Below are 20,861 nucleotides of genomic sequence, written 5' to 3'. Positions count from 1 at the left end.
TGGTAGTTTTTTTCTTACACAGTACTTAATCTAATCTTATGTGAAGGTATGCAACAGAATGAAATGTTGCAATAAGCAAATATAAGAACAGCAATTGCACCCCCTTTTAGAGAAGACTGTCTGAGGCATTTTAAGAGGTTATTTAGAAACTCTAGGTTGAAAAGCATGTCATTCCACCTATGATCCAGTACTCACATGTTGTCAGATCTAGGTTGATTTGTTTTATGTAAGAATGTAGAAGACAAACCTCTGTGAAAATTAGCAGATTAGTGGTTATTACAAAGGACTGCAAAAATAACTTTGGAAACTTTGCATAATGGATTTTACTTTAAATCTAGACACGTGCCAGATAAGCATCAGGTAAAGGACTGCGTGCACAGAATTAAATCCAGAGGAATTAGAAATTTTCATCCATCCCCGAGATTTTGTCTGGGTATTCCTTGCTTAGCTGTCGTCGTGCGGCCACTGTTGATGCATAGATGACATATCCCCAAGAGAGCAACACGATCGAGAGGAGCAACTAAAAAAAAGCAAGAGCGGAAATTAAAAAAATTACTGTAAGTGATACCTGCCTCCCTCCCCTCGCCCCAAGAGGTTGCCGCGTACATTGCTAAGGTGGGAATTTCAGTGAAAAACTCGAATAAATGGGGTTCCGGAGGCGAGTACACCCAGCCGCCCTTACGTAAGAAGCGGAAGAGCGTGTCTTCCAGGAAGAGGCGGAGTCGAGGTGAGAGAGTGATAAGCCTTAATACAGGAATGGATTTTGGAGTTTCTGGCCGCTGAAGAAATAGGGGGCCTTCCGCCTGCGGGCCTACGGAGTCGACACCGTAGAGCCTCGCCAGACCAGGGACCTACCACTGAATAAATCCAGTCCAGGGTGCGGCGACTCACTGGCTTCATGGTAAGTTGGCGGCGGCGACCCGCGGTAACGGAGGGAAACTGCAGGCCCTAGAGTAACCCCCGGGGCGGCGGCTGCCGAGCGGCGGCGGCCATCTTTCAGCCGGGCACAAGCGCCCGCCCCTCGCCTCCGGGAGCGTTTCCCATCAGCCCGGCCGGCCTCTTCCGCCCGGAGCTGGGGGCGGGCTCACGTGATACGGGGCCCTAGCTCGCGGTGGAGGGAGGGGATGGGATAAAGGAGAAAACATGTTAAAAATGACCTTTTTTGCTACTTAGATGGGCGTGCCTTGCGAACCGGTCTTCTTTCAGTTGCAGTGCGGTATTCACGCAAGATGTACCGTCGTGAGCATTTAAAATTTTATTTGAAAAAATCATTTTAAATATTACACGGGCTTCTAACGCTGGAGGGATTAACGTTTCCTCCCTATTTGTTTCCACATAATACAGAGAGACGTTTGTATAGTCATCATTGACTTAAACAAGAGTACCACCCACTTTTATATAACAGCGACGAATCGTTGTGGGAGTGCCTGTTAATTGAGCCCCCCAAGAAACAAGTCTTTGAGAACGCAATGGCTTGTGGATGTAAATGGTATTTCTAAGAAGAAATAACGTAGCACGAATTACTTGGCATAATGTACCTGCTAATCAACAAGTGTGTTTTGAGCGTTTATGGTGTGCTTAGAACGGTAGCACGTATCGGATAATAAGCCAAAGACGTTATTTTGTACGTGGGCTGTTTATACCTAGTTTAGCTCTAGAATGTTTGGGACGCTCACATCTGAGGCCTGTGGGTAGGGTGGGGCAGTGGGCCGCTTTAGGCTCAGACGTTGTCTCTATACATCTCAGATACACCTAAAGAGGTTTTTAATCCAGATTCCGGGGAATGGGGAAGGGGAAAAGTATTCTTTTGAAAGAAAAATGTCGTCTGTCCTGGGAAGATTTTAAGGTCCTGTTCTCTTAGGTAATCCCTGTTTATCCCTAGACTGGAGTAGATTTCTTTATGAAGACTGGGTAGGACACTGGTTGGGTTCTGGCTTTGGATTGCATTCGAATCCCCGTGTTATGACCTAGCTGTGCAACCGGAGGCGGTCACTTCAAGTAACTGAGTTCCTTTATACACTAAAGATAATTTTAGTAACTTCTCCCAGAGTTTGGTGAGATTTAAATGAGACCAAGCTAGTTATCGTGCTTTCCGGGTAATTTAGGAGGGAATACTAAGTATTACTCCTGTAACCCCCAGAAACTACTGGTAACAAGAATGATAGTGATGGCAGTGATTTGTGCCCGGGAGGGTCTCTCGTAGTTCTTATTCCAGGAATGGAGGGGCCGGTGGGGGAAGGGCACGGGCTTGGCCGAGCACTTTAGGCCCCGCCCTCAGTCCCGGCGCCCTTCTACCGCGCATGCGTTACGCACGCGGGTGTTGTGTTTTGACGCGCGGGGGTTTGCGGAGTGGGTCTCGCTTTCTGCTGCCGTCCCCCAAGCTGCCATTGGTGATGAGCGCTTTACGTCACAGGGGTCGCCGCAGCCGCCGGGGTCTCCGCTGTCTCGCGAGGAGGGTGAAGCGCCCCCGCCTGCTCCCGCTCCCGAAGGCCGGCGGAGAAGTCGCCGGGTACGCCTTCGCGGGTCCTGCCGTCACCGACCTAGCTTTCTGGGCCGCCGGGAGTTTGGCACGAGCGCCCCAGCCGGGACTGCGCCGGTATCCTCCGAGGTGAGTGAGATCCCTAACAATGGGGCGCCGGGGTCGGAAGGGCTGGGCGGGCTGGCGCTCCCGGCCTGGAATGAGGCCCAGGGACCTGGGAGCTGCGGTCTTGGCCTGAGGGGCCGTCCGGGCCTCGGCGGGGCGGGGCTCCCAGCGGGCGGGCCGGCGGGCCGGCGGGCCGGCGGCTCCGGTGGCGCACCTGTGGATTTGTGCGGGTGGGCGGGGGAGCGTTGCGTTTCCTAGAAGCTCTCCCGAGGGGCACGAGCGTAGCGGTGTACTGGAAAGAGCTTGGTCTCTGGGAGGGAAAAAAAAACCCATAAAACAAAACGTTCGTGTCTCATTCGTGGTATCGCCTCTCTCAGAGGTGTGCCAGAGTTAGGTTAGGTGCCCTAATCTCACTGTCTGCCTGTCCAATGGGAGTAACATTGTTTTAGTTGGTTGTGATTATGTAATGCACGTGGGATTTATCTGCGATCTTGGCTGGTGGCCGTTCTTAACCCAAGGAAGCCACTATCACCGTGACTCTTAGAGTTGTCTATGCTGTGTTACGCATTGTGGGCTGGGCTCGCTTGCCTGTGGTTTCTCCATCCATCCAGTTCAGCTTTCCTCGTGGGCTGCTGATTCCTAGACTGGAAGGGGGCGGTACTGAGATGGAGCAAACAGTGTTTTAAGGGCAAAAGTGAACAGAATTTTTGGTAGGTAATTTTCAAGAATATTTAAGTTAAATTAAGAGTTACCCGACATTTAAGTTAATGGTGAGGGTTGGGTTCTTTTTGTTTTGTTTTGTTTTTAGTCAATGAAATTCAAAGCTGTAGTCAGCCAAAAACAATCAAGGCTTAGCTGGAATGAGTGGGTTTAGCGGGGAATGGTTCCCAAGCAGTTCTTTTTATGATTGGAATTGGAGTTCATATTTATAGGATCTGGTCAGTGGATCCTGTAAGATCTGTATGATCTTTTGGAACTGGTGATTAAATTGCAGTAATATAATGTTCTCAAAGGTCATGAGAGATAGGACCCAGATTATTTTTAATACTTGGGGTTTATTCTAGTTCATCTACTTGTGAACCCTTTGTAGCCACTTTGCTTGGATATATTAAATAGAGTAATAATGTTAAAAAAATTGTTACAGGCTGTCATCTTTCTGGATCTTTATAATCAGTTATAGGTGATGGAAAGGACTAAAATTAACTTTATTTTCACATATCGTGGGCAAACAGTATTAAATTCTTACTGCATGCTAATTGCTGTGCTAAAAATTTACATAGAATATATGCCTTCACACAACCAGCTTTTCAGGTGGGAACTGGTACTTAACCCATTTTAGAATTGAGAAAATTTAAGGTTTTGAGAAATTAAATGATTTCCTCCAGATCACACCATTAGTACGTGGTTTTTGATTTTCAACCCTGGCTCTGCATTAGAATTAATGTCACTTCCCTGTATGTAATCAGCACCATCTTTAAATGTCCAGTCTATAATTTAGAGTCCAGCCTTTTGATTCTTTACTCCCTCTCATCCTTTTCCCTAGGTAAGTATGGTTGTTAATTATCTGAAATTCCCCCAAAATGTGACAGGAAGGATTCTTATCTCTGTTAAAGCCAGTAGATTTGAAAATTTGGAGAAGGTTTGGCTTAATCATTGTATCCTAAAGATGGTAAACTTTATTTATAATTTGGGAGGTGGTTAAGGAAATAGGATCAGGAGAATTGATTTCATCTTTATGCCTATGGGGAAATTAACTTAAAGTCCCAATTCCTAGAGTGTTAAGATAGAGAAACCTTTATTGCAGGCTTCTAGAACCTGAGCACTAAATCTACCATCAGGTCCATCTTTACTATCTAAACCCAGAATTTGTAAACCTGCGAATCTTAATCTGCCTCCTAGCCATTCCTATTTTATGTCTTAATTTTTATTTTTAAAACAGCTTTGTTGAAATATAATTTATATTCTATCTGTAAAGTTCACCAGTTTAAAGTATATAATCCAATGGGTTTTAGTATATTTAAAGAGTTGTGCAACTATAATTGAACATTTTCATCATTCCAGAAATAAACTTTGTAATCCCTCTCCCTCCCCCAGCAACCACCAGTCTGTTTCCAACCTTAGATTTGCCTGTTCTGGACATTGTCATCATACAACATGTGGTCTTTTGTGACTTGTTTTTTTTCCATTTAGCCTAATGAAAAGTTTCATCCTTATTGTAGCATGTATCAGTGTTTCATCCTTTTTTATTGCCCAATAATGTTCCATTGTATGGATATACCACATTTTATTTATCTTTTCATCAGTTGATAGGATTGTTTACACGTTTGAGCTCTTACGACAAATGCTATGAATATTCACACTCAAGTTTTTATGTGGGACAAATTTTCATTTCTTTTGGATAGGTTTTGAATTCTTGAGTCATATGGTAATCCTACTTCATTTGTATCTCAGCAAATACTTGAGCAAATTTTTTAAAAAAGTAATCTCTGTACCCAATGGGGGGCTTGAACTCATGACCCTGAGATCAAGAGTCAGTCACGAGCTCTACTGACTGAGCCAGCCTGATGCCCCATTAGCAAATGTTTTAATTTTAGCATTAGTGATGCTTTTGAAGGAGTAAATCTCTTATTTGATGATGTACATTCATTGCCATTTTTTGATGTTTCTGATGAATACCATTCTTCATATATAAAGATATTACTGTGAGAAATACAACTCTATTCTTTTTATCTATTATGGATGATATTACTAATCATCCTTTAGCTTTATGCTATGCTGTCAAAGTGGTTAACGGGCTTATAAAACTAGGGAAGGGAAGACTAAGATTCCTTTTTTTTTTTTTTTTAAGATTTTATTTATTTGGGAGAGAGAGCAAGAGTAGTGCATGAGCAGGGGCAGAGGGAGAGGGAGAAGCAGACTCCTCGCTGAGCAGGGAGCCTGATGCAAGGCTCGATGCGGGGCTCGATCCCAAGACCATGGGATTATGACCTGAGCTGAAGGCAGATGCTTAACTAACTGAGCCACTCAGGCGCCCATAAGAGTCCATTTTTTAAAAAAAAATTCTACTTAGTTGAGATTTTGTTTTATTTGAACTTCAAGTTTACTACCTACTAATTTCCTTTAATAAAATGCATTCAGGCTTATAATTTTTATGTGAACTGTAAATGTTCAGTAAGCACTAAAATTCTATATTTACGAGACACAACTTAAGATACAATGTATTAACTTTAAATTCACCAGTCTTTTGAAAAAGTCTAAAAATTCCTTTATTATATAGAGGGGCAAACTGAAATCTAGATCTAATTGGATGTCTCCAGTTTAAAGAGTTAGTTTTAGGGGAAACCTGTTCTTCAATCCAGGTTCTCTGATAACCTACCCAGTTTCCTCTCCACTCTTCCTTCCCCTAATGTACAGACTCTGTGATCCTAAAAATTTTTATTTTTAGGCTTTTTTTTTTTCCTCCGAGGGAGAATAAAAGTGTTAGAAGTAAGGGGAAATGCTCAGAAATTTATGTAATATTAAGGTTTAAATATATTAACCATTAGTATTGTATATAGTTCAATATATTAATAAAAGCAGTTTATAATTATATGCTGTTTAAGAACAGTGGTGATTTCTTATTTCTAGTCTAGAAAATGGAAGACTAGAAATACTTGGATGCCTGAAGAAGCATTCGTTCAGCATTAATTGATTTCCAGTTAAGTTATGTCTCTGAGAAAGTTAAGATGCCCTAGATGAGCTCTTAAGTTTAATATGAAAACCATGATGAAATAGTTACATTTCACAGTCATGAATTTTTGTTATGGATTTTGTTTTTGTTAAGAGTTAGGTATGGCCAGTGTTTAGAAAGTTATAATTCTATTATTTGACTAACCTGCTAGCAGTTGACCACGATGGAACTTCCTGTGATAGAAGAGGTGGAGACAGATGAATAATAGGCCCAGGAAACATAAAGGAAGAAGCAAATACTTAATATATACTCAATGATTAGTACAGAATGCAGCTAAAGAGTGATTTTATAAGATAACAAGGCCAAAAATGTGATGCACACCAAATTTCAGCTCTGGCAAATTATTTTGAAAGTTATGGGTCAACATAAACTGATAAAGTTAAAGAAAACAAAACTAATCATTAACATTTTAGCAATCCTTGTGGGAAAAAATAAGGGAACGGCCCTGGAAGCATGATTTCAAGAAACTTTGTGGCTGACTTTGGATTTAAATAAAAAAGCTAAGCAAGGCTTTTTAGGGATGCTGTTAAGGAATCAGTGAGGAATTGAATATGGTAGTGTAACAATAGCATAGTAATAATAACAACAACTAACATGTACGCAGTAGTTGCTAGGAGTCAGGAACTATCTTTGAATGCTTTTACAATTACTATTTAATTTAGTCTTCACTAAAAGATAAGTTTTGTGTGTGTGAAAGAATCTTCCACTAAAAACTAACTAAACTAAACTAAAACAGAATTGGTTTAAATGCGTGAACTTTTTGGTATGCAAATTATCTCACTACAGTTATTTTTAAAGGTGCATATACAGTGCTTTCCACAAATAAAACAAGTCAGTAGTCTGTATTGTTCAGGGCATATGTATGAAAGATCTAAAACCATACATAGAAATAACACCTGCTGAGGACTGTGGTGTTTTGGGTTTTTGTTTTCTAGAGAAGGGTAGGAGGACATTTAAAAAAAATTGGAATAGCCCTGAGAAAATGTTAAGTTGTTAAATCTGAGTGTTGGATACATGGGTACTTGGTAGATTTTCTTTTCTCAGTTACTTTCAGTTAAATATTTCTCCATTAAATTCTCTTTTAAAAGAATAGAATGCTACAGAATATTTGAGAGCTTACTATGTACTAGGCACCTTTTCTAAGGGCTTTTTATATCTTCATAAACCCTGTGATGCAGGTTCTATTATTGCTGATGTGCATAGTCACACTGCTGGTATAGAACGAGGATTCAAACCCAGGAAATATCTAACTTTAGAGTTTGTGTTTTAAGTACTATATTGCTGTGCTACACTGCCCCTTCATATTACGAGGATAATGAGCTACTCAACTATTTTCACCAAAGTATGTTTCACAGTCATTATTTGCACTTTTTTTTTCAGATTTATTATTTTTATCCAGTTACTGATGTATTTTTTTCCCTTTTACAGATAATGGCATCAGCTGCTAAGGAATTTAAAATGGACAACTTTTCACCTAAAGCTGGTACTAGCAAATTGCAACAGACAGTACCAGCTGATGCATCTCCTGATTCTAAGTGTCCTATATGCTTGGATAGATTTGATAATGTGTCTTACTTAGATCGCTGTTTACATAAGTTCTGTTTTCGCTGTGTACAGGAGTGGTCAAAAAACAAAGCTGAATGTCCACTATGTAAACAGCCCTTTGATTCTATTTTCCATTCTGTGAGGGCAGAAGATGACTTCAAGGAGTATGTCCTAAGGCCTTCATATAATGGTTCTTTTGCTACCCCTGATGTTCCACGATTTCGCTATCGTACAACTATGACAAGGGATCGAAGTGCTTCTGTTTATTCACCTAATAATACCATGAATAGAAGAACAACAACTCCACCAGATAGTGGAGTACTATTTGAAGGGTTAGGCATTTCAACAAGACCTAGAAATGGTGAAATTCCTCAACTTATGAGACAGATTGCAATTAGGAGGCCAACTACTGCAGATGAAAGATCTTTGCGGAAAATTCAAGAACAGGACATTATTAATTTTAGACGAACTCTGTACCGTGCTGGTGCCCGTGTTAGAAATATTGAAGATGGTGGTCGCTGCAGGGATATTTCAGCTGAATTTTTCCGTAGAAATCCAGCTTGCCTTCACAGATTAGTCCCCTGGTTAAAACGTGAACTTACAGTTCTTTTTGGAGCTCATGGATCTTTAGTGAATATCGTCCAGCACATCATCATGAGTAATGTTACTCGCTATGACTTGGAGAGTCGGGAATTTGTGTCTGACTTAAGACCGTTTCTACTTAATCGGACTGAGCATTTTATACATGAATTTATCAGTTTTGCTCGATCTCCTTTTAACATGGCAGCTTTTGACCAGCATGCTAATTATGATTGCCCTGCTCCTTCATATGAAGAAGGTAGCCATTCTGATTCTTCAGTCATAACAATATCTCCTGATGAAGCTGAGACCCAAGAGTTGGATATCAATGTAACCACTGTTAGTCAGGCACCATGGGATGATGAAACTCCAGGGCCATCTTACTCAAGCTCAGAGCAGGTGCACGCTGCCATGTCTTCCCTTTTAAATACTTCTGATAGTTCAGATGAAGAACTTGTAACAGGAAGAGCCACATCTCAGATACAAGGAGTACAAACTAATGAAGACCTAAATAATGACAGTGATTCTTCTTCAGATAATTGTGTCATTGTTGGGTTTGTTAAACCACTAGCAGAGAGGACCCCAGAACTTGTTGAACTGTCCTCTGATTCTGAGGAGTTAGGCTCTTATGAGAAAATGGAGACTGTGAAGACGCAAGAACAGTCTTACAGTTCTGGTGATAGTGATGTTAGTAGATGTTCATCTCCACGCTCTGTCCTTGGAAAGGATGAGCAAATGAATAAAGGTCACTGTGGTTCTGGTAAAAGAATCAAGTCAAAAAAGGAAGAGAAACACTCTATGTCCTTGTCGTCTCCCAGAGACCTGAGCTCATCTATCAGAGGAGACAGAGTATATTCCCCATATAACCGTAGACACAGGAGGAGGGGAAGATCAAGAAGTTCAGATTCACGTTCCCAGAGTAGAAGTGGGCATGATCAGAAGAATCGTAGAAAGCATCATGGGAAGAAAAGGATGAAAAGCAAAAGGTCCAGAAGCAGGGAGAGTAGCAGACCTAGAGGTAGAAGAGACAAAAAGAGATCAAGAACTAGAGATAGCAGTTGGTCAAGAAGAAGCCAAACTCTCTCTCTCAGTAGTGAAAGCACCAGCAGATCAAGATCTCGTAGCAGTGATCATGGTAAAAGAAGATCACGGAGCAGAAATAGAGATCGTTATTATTTAAGAAATAATTATGGAAGCAGATATAAGTGGGAGTATACTTACTATAGTAGAAACAAGGACAGGGATGGCTATGAATCATCTTATAGGAGGAGGACTCTGTCCAGAGCTCATTATTCCAGACAATCTTCAAGTCCAGAATTTAGAATTCAGTCCTTTTCTGAAAGAACAAATGCTAGGAAAAAAAATAATCACAGTGAAAGAAAGTATTATTACTATGAAAGGCATAGATCAAGGAGCCTATCCAGTAATAGATCAAAGACTGCATCTACGGGGCCTGACTGGGTAAGAAATGAAAAGCCGGGAGGGAAACGAAAATACAAGACACGGCATTTGGAGGGTACTAATGAAGTGGCTCAACCTTCTCGTGAATTTGCTTCTAAAGTAAAGGAAAGTCATTACCAAAAATCCTCATCAAAATTGGATGGCAGCCACAAAAATGAGAGTGACAGCTTCTCAGACAGCCGATCATCAGACAGAGAGACAAAACACAAGAGGAAAAAAAGGAGGACCCGGAGCCTAAGTGTAGAGATCGTTTATGAAGGGAAAGCTACTGATACAACTAGACATCATAAAAAGAAAAAGAAGAAGCACAAGAAGAAACATAAGAAACATCATGGGGACAATCTTTCACGTTCGCCAGTTGTAATTACCATTGATAGTGATAGTGATAAGGATTCAGAAGTAAAGGAGGATACAGAATGTGACAATAGTGGTCCTCAGGACTCTCTACAAAATGAGTTTTTGCCTCCTCCCTTGGAACCATTTGAAGCTAAAGAGGTAGTTACAATAGAAGATGAATTTGGCATCCTAGACAAGGAGTGTAGTATTACCACACTTAATAACAACTTGAATAATGCCAACAAAACTATGGATAATATTCCACTCCAGGCAGCTTCAGTTGAACAAACTCTTGACGTAAGAGAAGAGAGTACTTTTGCCTCTGATTTGGAGAATCAGCCCAGTAATATCTCTTTTCAAACTGAGCCATCAAGGCAATTGCCATCTCCACGGACATCATTAATGTCAGTGTCTCTTGGTAGAGACCATGATATGTCTTAAAACTGCCAAAGCATCTCATTGAGAATTCTGATGGTATTAAAAAAAAAAAGAAAAAAGAACAGTGTCATCTACTGCAGTCTATTTAAAGATGACTTTTGGTGAAAGCTCTTTTCCCTCTTAAAAATATTTTAAGTGATTTTTTTTGTGTGTGTTAAAAATTTGTAAAAATCATTATTTGTTCGAAAAGTATGTATGTCCTACCCTCAGAGATACGCACTTTTAAGTGAGGAAAGTGATACTGCTAGTAGTTTATTTAAAACTTGGGATCCTTTTTAAATAAAAAAAATATAAATTTTAGAAGTTATTTCATAAAGCCATATGGTATTGACATATTTTTAAAGTAGTCAATGAGTATTTTTGAATTTCTTTTTTTTTTTTTTTGAGAGTTATTCTGGAAATGTGTTATAAGCTAGGAGAATCCCTTTGGACAGTCTTTATTTTTCTTCTTAAAAATTTGTATGATTCAAAACCATTTCTTCAGGTTAATTGAGGCATTTTAATCTGCACAGTTTATCTTGACATCTGCCAAAAGAAAAATTTAAATATTTCCTTTATATACTTGTTTATCTGGGCTGCCAGTGAAACAAATGTGTATTCAACAAAATAAAAAATAAAATAGTAATACTTTAAAACAAGAATCCAGAAATTTTCCTATGCAGTATTGCCTTTAAAAAAAAAAGAACTATTTTAGAGGAGCTAAAATCTTGAAAATAGTTCAGGATATATAAATTTAAGGTGATCTGTGTTTAACTGCACAGCTTTAATTATTTTAGTTCTTTAATCTGATTATGAGGAATATATATCTTCAACAGAATGCAGCTATGTAGCATTTAGCTTACTAAAAACAAAAAACCCTTGCCAAACTTCTTTTACATTGGTAGTTCTTAGTAGTGGTTGTTTTTTACATTTGGTAGTTCTAAAACATAGTGGTTATGTTTATGTTTTATCCTGTTTTAGAGATGACAAAGTGCTTTCCATCTATCCTAAAGTAAGATTGCCAGGGGAGAACAGAACTTGGATTAAGTCTAATTCAGCCTTCAGTTTGCCTTGCTACCATATTCATTCGTTGTTCAACAGAAGTTGGAATGCCTGCAGTGTGACAGGTTCTATACTATGTTTTTAGGATTTCAGTGATAGAACAAAGCAGTCTTCTTGCCTTCACGGGACATAGGTAAATATTACAAACTATAAGTTCTCTGAAGAGAAAGCATAATTTCCTATAAGAACATACAGTGGGGGCCTAATCTCATGTGGAAGTGATGGCTGAATTGAAATTCAGAAAACAAGTAGATGTTAACTAGGAGTAGAGGTGTTCTTAGCAAAGGAAAAGATGTCTAAAGATCCAAAAGCAGAAGAGTAGTCTAGCATATTCCAAGAACTAAGAGAAGGCAAAGTTAACTAAAGGGCAAAGAGTGTGGGACCAAGCTTTGTAGGTCATGTTTGTATTTGTCCTCATGACAGTAGGAAATTCTTTTAAAATGACAAATGACAATCTAAATTGATGTCAGCATTTTTAGTAAGCTCAGACACTGAGAAATTACGGGAAGGCTATAGTTAGTTGATCAAGGAATGTACTTTGAAATTATGACATGATTTTGTTTTTTCTTAAGTTTTAAAAACTTAATGCACTTTCATTTTCTGATTTTACGTGATATTTTTAGTTAAACATTTGTGAAAACCTATCTTAATGTTTTCAGTTGAACCCATGAAACTCATCTTAATACAGGCACCATCACATCATCCTCTTAGGTGTTCAGGCCAAAAATTTCCCAGTCTTTGATTCTCCTCCTTCGGCCCTCTCATTCAATCCCCAGATCCTGGTAACTGAATATTTCTAATGTGTCTGTACCATCCAATCCAGGCAGCCATGAGCTCTCACCTGTGCTCTTATAATGAATGGGTCTGCCTGCATCCACTGTTGCTCTACACCTACCCGTTTGCCTCCAACCATTCTTGATGTGGCATTCAAAAGATATTTTAAAAAATTGTTTTTGTTTTTTCATTCCCCTATTTAAAATCCTTCAGTAACTTTCTGTTATTCTTAGGATACTTAATAAAAGCAAACAGAAATCCAGCATAATATTGTTTACATACCTCTGCCTAATCAGGTTCTGGTTCATCTTCAGGTTTTCTCTCACCTCACTTGTGCTCTGGCCATCCTAACCTGCTTCAGGTCTGTGGAGGTGCTGCTCCTTGCTAATGCAGAGCCTTCATATGTGGATTTTTCTTCTGCTGGAAACTGAATTCCATCCTAGCTAAAGGAGGCTTCTGGTAAAGTGTGCCCCTCTTCCACTATTTCCCCTCAATTACTTGCTCCTTTATTAATCCTGGGCTCTTTCTGTAGTAATTGATTACTAAATGTTCTCTCATCAGTCTGCAGTTCTTTGGCAACTGTATGTATGTGTACTGGTAAATCCCTTCTGTTTTCTTTCACATAACAAGTGCTTGAAGCACATACTGGATGGATGACCAGGTGGTAGGGATTTTAAAAATTGGCCAAGACCTGCTTTCTGCTTTCAGAGGGCTCCACTCTCTGTCAGATTTTAGCCTGACACTGTTCTGTTCATCTGAATTCAGTGTCCACGAGACATTTTATCTTACCTCAGGTTTTCAGTGTTTTTGTGACTTTTGCAACTTTTTTTGTTAAAGGAAATGCAGCCAAGCATTTGCACTTGCTCCTTCATGAATCCTCAGATTGACGACGGGAAAACTTTTTCTTACTTTCACTTCCCATTCTCCGGAAGCTCTGTGGGAGCCAATCCAAGGGCCTCCCCAACCTATTTAATGTGTAATAATGATGGGCTGTATGTATAAAGGGGCAACAACTTATTCAGGTAAGCTGATGGCCCATTCTTACTGGGAGTTCTTCCATCATGGGGAATAATTGCAATCCTCTGCCAGTGAGTATGGATGCAGTGAGCCAGTCAGCACATCCCTAGACTCAGAAAAATTTTCAGAAGGTTCTTCAGGATACCAGAAACCATGTGTAACCTGGTTTGGGTTGTCGCCAGCCCTGGTGTTCCCACCAATGGGGGCAGGGGATGGGAAGTAGAGAAGAGTTCCTCTTCACAAACCAGATTTCATCAGAATTCTGAGCATGGGTCCATTTCTAGTATTAAGCTCATAAAGCTATGTGCAATTGAAATGTTAACATTAAATTACTATAATGTGCTATCACTGAGACCAGAACTTAGTACCCCCTTACTTGGCAAGGGATAAGTTCCAAGATCCCCCCCCCTCCCCCCCGGTGAATGCCTGCAACTAGATAGTACCCAACACTGTCGTATTTTCTATACATAAGTAACTATGGTATAAAGTTTAATTTATAAATTAGGCACAATAAGAGATTAACAATAATAAGAATTGGACAGTTATAACAATATGCCATAATAAAAGTTATGTGAATGTAGTCTCAAAATAACTTGTACTCTTCTTGTGATGTGAGATGGTAATATGCCTACATAATGAGGTGAATGACCTAGGCGTTGTGTTGTAGCATTTGGCTGCTATTGATTGACCTCAAGAGACTTCAGAAGGCTTCCGAATCATAGTTGACTGCAGATAACTGAAACATGAGAAGCAAAACTGCAGATGGGGGCCGGGGGCACTACTATATAGACCTGTCCAGGGATTGATGCCTTTAGAAAAACCTACATGGGAAGCTAAATCATGATCACTGTGTATGTTGCCTACTCTCAAATGGTTCAGAAAAAAATACTACATGCGTAGATGGAGACAGTGATAAAGTGAATTGTGGCAAAATGTTGAAAGTTGAGGGTAAAAATATAGGAAGTCTATTTTTGTAGTTTCTCTGTAAGTTTGATATAATTTCAAAACAAGCTAATAAAATTGCCTCTATGGGCCTGCAGGTTACCTGTATGTGTCCATCAGAGTTTTCAGTCATGTTTACTCAGCAAAAGGAAAAAAAGTCACAAAGGCAAACATGCAGTAATTATTAAAGCCACTTTGTGAGAAGGAGCCAGAGTCACTAGAGAGGTGTTCTCATCCCATTTATAAGGCCTGGCCTGTTGAGATCTTAGTCCGAGATACACGGTTACAACTGCTTTTGGTTCCATGCTCAGAAGCAAGCTTGTGAGGGGTATAAAATCAAAGGAGAGTTTTTTTCTTAAGTTTAGAATGGAGGGAAGACAAGCTTTCTGGGAAGGAGACCATGGGACAGGAAAAGTTAAAGGCACAGGAGAGTGGTAATGGATGCAGCAGAGTTCCTGAATGGCAAAGCACAGAACACAGGTAAGTGAATTGGTAATGGATAGAGGCAGAGGCAAATCTTACTCTAAAGTGGCAGAAGAAGGTAATGCCCAAAGAAATGTGAGTAGATGTATTTGAGATGAGGTGGTTCACACTGTAAAGCCTGTCTTTTCTCCATGAAGTAGGAAGCAGTGCCAACTTCTGAGAAAGGTGGCTTGTAAGTAAGATTGGGCTTGGGGAGAGGAATGAGAAAATGGCCACTGAGGGGCATGGAGAGAGGGTTAGCTAAGAATTACTGATGAGTGCTGAGGCCTGAGGCCTCCCCTTAAGACATGGCATATTGTATGGGACCCCAAGATTTGTGATTTTGTCCTGGTAGCATTCAGCACTGTGGGAGTAGAAGCAGAAACTAATGGTGGACATTTAGTATGTGTTCAGTATTTCCACAGTGAATGAATACACGGATGGCTTACGGTTGGAGTTCTGCTGAATGTGACTAATAAAACAACAGGGGCAAGGGAAATTGAGATACTGGTGAGTATGGTTGAATTGATGCATTCTGGTATCTGGGCTGTGTAGGGAAGGAAGTGAAGCTATGAGGTGACCATTATACTTCAAGAACAGGGAGATACCAAAGCATTCGTTTTCCAATGAGGTTCAAGTGGATATAGTGGAGGTAGGTGTAAGAAGACTGAAGAAATACTTGAAAGAGTGCCTAATTCTAGGCATGATTGGAAGTAAGTAGAATGGGTAGAGGTGAAGGTGATTGGAATTGATAGTGATCAGTGAGGCTGGAAGTGTACAGGGAAGATGCTGCAGGTGATGGCAGCAGATAAAGGAGAAGAAAAGGGGGCTTGTGTCATGGGTATGACAACTGTGCTTGTGTTCCACTAGAGTGGCTGGCACGTGTACAGACGTAATAAAAACCTAGTAAAGAATTATTTTCTCATTCTGAGTTTTTAGTCAATGCCTGGACCACTTAGGTATTAGAAAACCACACAATAGGACCATTTCAAAAAGTACAGAAAGATGGGTTGTTACAATGTCATGAAAATTAGGAAATTCTTACTTTATCTGCAAGGATATTGGTGGATGGTAAATCCACTGGATCTGTGCCTGAGAAAAGCAAGAAGTAAGGGAAATGGAAGTCCAGTTAGGCCAAGGTCTGAGTCGATAAATTTATCCCCATAGAAGCTGCAGCTGTGATGTTTGCCACAACATTAGATGATGGACTTTTATATAGACACGAGGGGGCAGAATTAGGTATCTAGTATTTGCCTGGAGTAAGCTGCTTCTCTAAACATCTGCAGTTTAGATAGGTAAACAGTTCTCTCCTAGGGAAAAGGATATCTCTTTGCTTTTCTGTCTGTAAAATTCATTTTTTCATCAAACACCAAGTACATGTGGCCCAAGTCCATGCTGAATGCTAGGGGTATAACAATGAATTGGGTAGGAACCAACAGGAATTTTAAAGAAGGTGGGAATGGAACGATTAGATTTGTTCTTAAACAACCAGCAGTAATGTAGAAGAAAGTTTGGAGTGGGAAAGCCTCAGTGAGACTGCCTAAGAAGCTCTGCAGTAGTTCAAGCCAGAAATCAGAAGGGCCTGTAGAAGAATAGGGATCCAGTGAAGAGGCTGGATTTAGTAAATTTCTGTGGTAGAGTAGACACAATTTGGGTACCATGTAGATGAGGATGGGCTGTGAGGAAGAGGGAAAAGTCTGGTATGATGAGATTTTTCTTACTCCATGTGAGAATTAGATGCCTGGTGATAATATTCAAGGTAGGAAATAGAGGAATAGGGATAGTTTGGGGAGGACAGTGAGTTCAGTTTGAGAGAGAGCTGCCTACAGCTGCACTGTCCAGTATAGAAGCTACCAAGCACACGTGGATATTACTTGAAATGTGGCTAGTAAAACTGAGGAACTGAATTTTAAATTTTGTTTAAGGACGATTATGGCTGCCATATTGGCCAATACAGGTAGCATTTCTATCATCACAGAAAATTCTGTTGGACAGCATGGAGGACATCCAGGCAGATGAATTCCAGTGGGTAGCTGGAACTAGGAGTATGAATCTTGGAGGAGAGATTGGGACTAGGGAGGTGATTTAGAAGTCCCTGGGAAACTAGGGAGTACTAGTGAGGTGGTAGAAGTGGATGAGCTCTCCCAGAGAGTAGAACAAGAAGAGGAGCAGGCGTAAGAGAAGATTGTAGAGAATACAAGATTAAGGAGGCTGGCAAAAGAAGGAAAGCTTTCGAAGGAGACCAGGTGTTCCCTCTAGTCCCATATACTTTCTCGCCTCTTCGGTTTTATGTTGTATCTACTAAATATCAAATGCGGTGTCCTGCATGCAGTAGGACTAAACAGAATTTCTTTTTTTTTTTTTTTATTCTTATGTTAATCCCCATACATTAAAGATTTTTTTTTTTTTAAAGATTTTATTTATTTATTTGACAGAGACAGCAAGAGCAGGAACACAAGCAGGGGGAGTGGGAGAGGGAGAAGCAGGCTTCCCGCCTAGTAGGGAGCCCGATGCGGGGCTCGATCCTAGGACCCTGGGATCATGATCTGAGCCGAAGGCAGACGCTTAACGACTGAGCCACCCAGGCGCCCAATCCCCATACATTACATCATTAGTTTTAGATGAAGTGTTCCATGATTCATTGTTTGTGCATAACACCCAGTGCTCCATGCAGAACGTGCCCTCCTCAATACCCACCACCAGGCATAAACAGAATTTCTAAGAGGTTAATCTTCATTTTAAATTCTTGGAGCATGTCACTGTTACCTTCATGTGGTCATTGAATCAGGTAATTCTGCTCTGGGTGGAGCAGATTAGGCCACCTACAAGAATATCTAATACCATTTTTAGAATATAGGATTAAGAAGTATAATCTTTTGACCCTACCCTATCAATTACCCTCTTCCTCTATACTTTCTTCATGCTCAGCTATGATTTTGCAGATTATGTTTAAATCACTCCCTTGCAGTACCCTACAACTCTCTTGCCCTTATGTCTCTCCTTGTTCACTTAGTTCAGGGGTCGGCAACCTTTTCCTGCAAAGGCCATATAGTAAATATTTTAGGCTTTATGGGTCATATGTAGTCTCTGTTGTATAGTCGTTTTTTTTGTTTGGTTGTTTTTGCAACACTAAAAATGTTAAAACAATTTTTAGCTTTGGCCTGTTTAAAAATAAGTCACATGCCAGATTCCACAGCAATAGTTGGCCTAGCAAGACCTCAGTTTGGATCGACCCAACTCTTCAGTTGTGCCTACATGCATCCTGCTGAGTGTTTTTGAAGGAAATTAGTAACTGCAGATTGGTGTCACCATGGAAACACAATCCCCAGCCTCAACTTCATACAATATGTTAGTGGAATATTTTCTTTAGTGTTCTTGCTCATTGGTATAATGGGTATATTTCATACCTTTTCCTCCTCAAACCTCCGACTTGTCTCTACCACATGCTTTCCATATTGGCGGGGCAGTTCTGGCCAGTGCCAGGTTTGGGCAAACATAAACCCTATTTACCAAAAAGTTACCTCTGTAGCAAAAGGTGTAAATATTGGGCAAAGTGAGGAATTGTAATTTTTGCATTCAACCTACCATAGCATCCATCTTCACTCCATCAGTGGATGAAGCTCTCTTCCTCTAGGCCTTTAGTTCTCACACTTTTGCATGCATCAGTATCACTTGGAAGTCTTGTTAAAACCGATTGCTGAGGCCTACACCCACAGTTTCTGATTAAGGACATCTAGGATGTCAAGAATTTGCTTTTCTAACAAGTTTCCAGGTGGTTCTGATGCTACCAGCCCACAAACCAGAGTCTGAGAACCACTGTTCTAGGACATCCCTTCCACATGCGCTCAGGATTTCACTTACCCCCCACTTTAGTAGGAATGTTGATTTTTAAATTATCCTCCCTTTTCCTTTATCTCATGTTTTTTAGTTACTTTGGTACTTAGAACGAGGTCTGTGGACCAGGAATATCAGTATCACCAATGTCAGCTTGTAAGAAATGCAGTCTCAGACCTACTAGGTCAGAATCTGTATTTTAATAAGACCTGTGTGGGCATTCATGTTTGGGAAGCACTGCCTGTGGATCATTATCAGCAAGCAAGCAAGCATGTTCTTGATTTCCTCCTCCAAGCCTGCCCATCTTCCAGTGTTCCATGTTAGTGGATGGCACCACCATTCATGCAGCTGCTCAGGCTAAACAGGAATTCTCCTTGACTTCTTTCTCACATGTCCTACATCAATTCATCACCAAATTGTGTGTGATTTTAGGGTTATATATCCTGCAACTTTACCACTTCCACAGCTTTGATCTTGATCCAAGATGCCCTCATCTCTCACTTGGACTAGTGCTGGTACCAGCTTCTTACCTGATTACTCGGCTTCTACCCTGTCCCCCAGCAGCTTGTTTTCTTCCAGTCAACCACAGTGATCCTTTAAAAACAGATCTTATATTCCCTTTCAAAATCCTGCCATGGTTCCCCATCATATTTAAAATCAAAACCAAAGCTGAAGTCCTTTTTGTGGTCGGTCAGGGTGTATGTGAACTGCCTTGGCCACCCCTCTCTCTCTCTTTCCCCCAGCCCACTTCACTCTAGCGAGACCGCTCACCTCCTTTTTCTTTTGCAGGCCTGGTTCACTCCTGTTTGTTTTTTTTGTGTGTGTGCTTTTTCTTTTTTTCTCTTTTGCATTTTGCTTGCTTGTTTAGTACAATGCTCTTCACTCAAATGACATTCTCTCTCACTTTCTTTAGGTCTTCCCTGATTTAGCTCATCTTACATAAGCAACCCTCATTACTCTTTATTCCCTTATCTTGCTTTATTTCTCCTTCCCGAACTTACTGTTATTTACTTTCTTGCCTGTCTTCCACACTAGGATATAATAAGCTGTAAACCTGTCTTCTCCATTTTAGTCATGGTGCTGCCGTTCTCCTCGTTACTCAAACCAGATGCCTGCAATGTAGCCTTGATATTTTTTTTTCTTCCTTTCCACTGCCAGTCACTCAGTCCTCTATATCTGAAACATTTCATTTCTTATTCTCCACCGCCACTGTCTTATCTGTGCTCTCATCATCTCTTACTTGAGTCACTGCTCATTGATCTACTTGTTCTGCATAGGAGCCAGAGAGAAAGGCTTTAAATTAAAAAAAAAAAAAAGTCATCAAATTATGTTACTCCTTGCTTAAAATCCTGCAGTGTGTTTCTTTATTCCTTGCCTTACAAGGCCCTCTTTACCAATTCAGCAGGACTGTCTGCCATTTATCCCTTGTTCAAGAAGGGATATCCCTCGTTCACTTTTTCTCTTTGACTCATTTGTGCTTTCTGTCCCCCTGCATGGAATCCCTCTCTTCTTACTTTTTTGGTTTTTGTTTTTTTAAAAGATTTTATTTATTTGATAGAGACACAGCGAGAGAGGGAACACAAGCAGGGGGAGTGGGAGAGGGAGAAGCAGGCTTCCCGCTGAGCAGGGAGCCTGATGCAGCTCCATCCCAGGACCCTGAGATCATAACGACTGAGCCACCCAGGCACCCCTCTTCTTTTTTGAATAGCTCATTCCTTCTCATTCCTAAGGACTCAGCTGAAATGTGACCGACCCAGAGAGATATGCCCTTACCACCATATTGAAATAGTTTTTTCCAACCTCCATTATTTTGTCGCGTGACTCCATTTGCTTTCTTTGTGTCATTTCACGTTTGCTTGAAAGACACTTTTCAGAAAATGAAATGTAAGTCAGACTGGGAAGAGATATTTAGAATACATATATTTGACAGTGGGCTCATATCCAGAATAAATAACTTGTAAATCCATAATACAAAGAAAACTCAATCAGGCAAAAGATGGGAACAAATACCTCACTAAAGAAAATAGATGAATGAATGGCCAATAAATACATGCAAATGTGCTCACATCATTAACCGTTTGAGGAGTTAAAACCACAATGAAACACCGTTTCACACTG

General features: G+C 40.4%; 2 protein-coding genes across 2 annotated transcripts; one reads left to right on the top strand and one right to left on the bottom strand.

Annotated features, from left to right (window-relative positions):
* Positions 1-305: 305 nt before the first annotated feature.
* On the bottom strand, positions 306-1,006 carry SMIM27 (small integral membrane protein 27). Its single transcript, XM_044920785.1, has 2 exons — positions 856-1,006; positions 306-520 (listed from the first exon to the last, which is right to left on the bottom strand). The coding sequence occupies exons 1-2, from the start codon at positions 898-900 to the stop codon at positions 398-400; spliced, it is 168 nt and encodes a 55-aa protein (XP_044776720.1). The 5' UTR covers positions 901-1,006; the 3' UTR covers positions 306-397.
* Positions 742-11,563, top strand: TOPORS (TOP1 binding arginine/serine rich protein, E3 ubiquitin ligase). The gene is made up of 3 exons (XM_021691766.1): positions 742-901; positions 2,414-2,608; positions 7,743-11,563. Exons 1-3 carry the CDS (start codon positions 899-901, stop codon positions 10,674-10,676), a joined length of 3,132 nt encoding a protein of 1,043 aa, XP_021547441.1. The 5' UTR covers positions 742-898; the 3' UTR covers positions 10,677-11,563.
* Positions 11,564-20,861: the final 9,298 nt, after the last annotated feature.

The sequence above is a fragment of the Neomonachus schauinslandi genome, chromosome 13 (assembly GCF_002201575.2).
Source record: "Neomonachus schauinslandi chromosome 13, ASM220157v2, whole genome shotgun sequence".
NCBI lineage: Eukaryota > Metazoa > Chordata > Mammalia > Carnivora > Phocidae > Neomonachus > Neomonachus schauinslandi.
The sequence above is the reverse complement of the archived record's forward strand: the minus strand, read 5'-3'. Positions and strand labels throughout refer to the sequence as shown.

Coding starts and splice junctions, on each gene's coding strand:
- TOPORS (XM_021691766.1), top strand. Junction 2,609..7,742: donor CTGCGCCGGTATCCTCCGAG/GTGAGTGAGATC, acceptor TCCCTTTTACAG/ATAATGGCATCAGCTGCTAA.
- SMIM27 (XM_044920785.1), bottom strand. CDS start 900: ATGAAGCCAGTGAGTCGCCGCACCCTGGACTGGATTTATTCAGTG. Junction 521..855: donor TGGACTGGATTTATTCAGTG/GTAGGTCCCTGG, acceptor GCTTTTTTTTAG/TTGCTCCTCTCGATCGTGTT.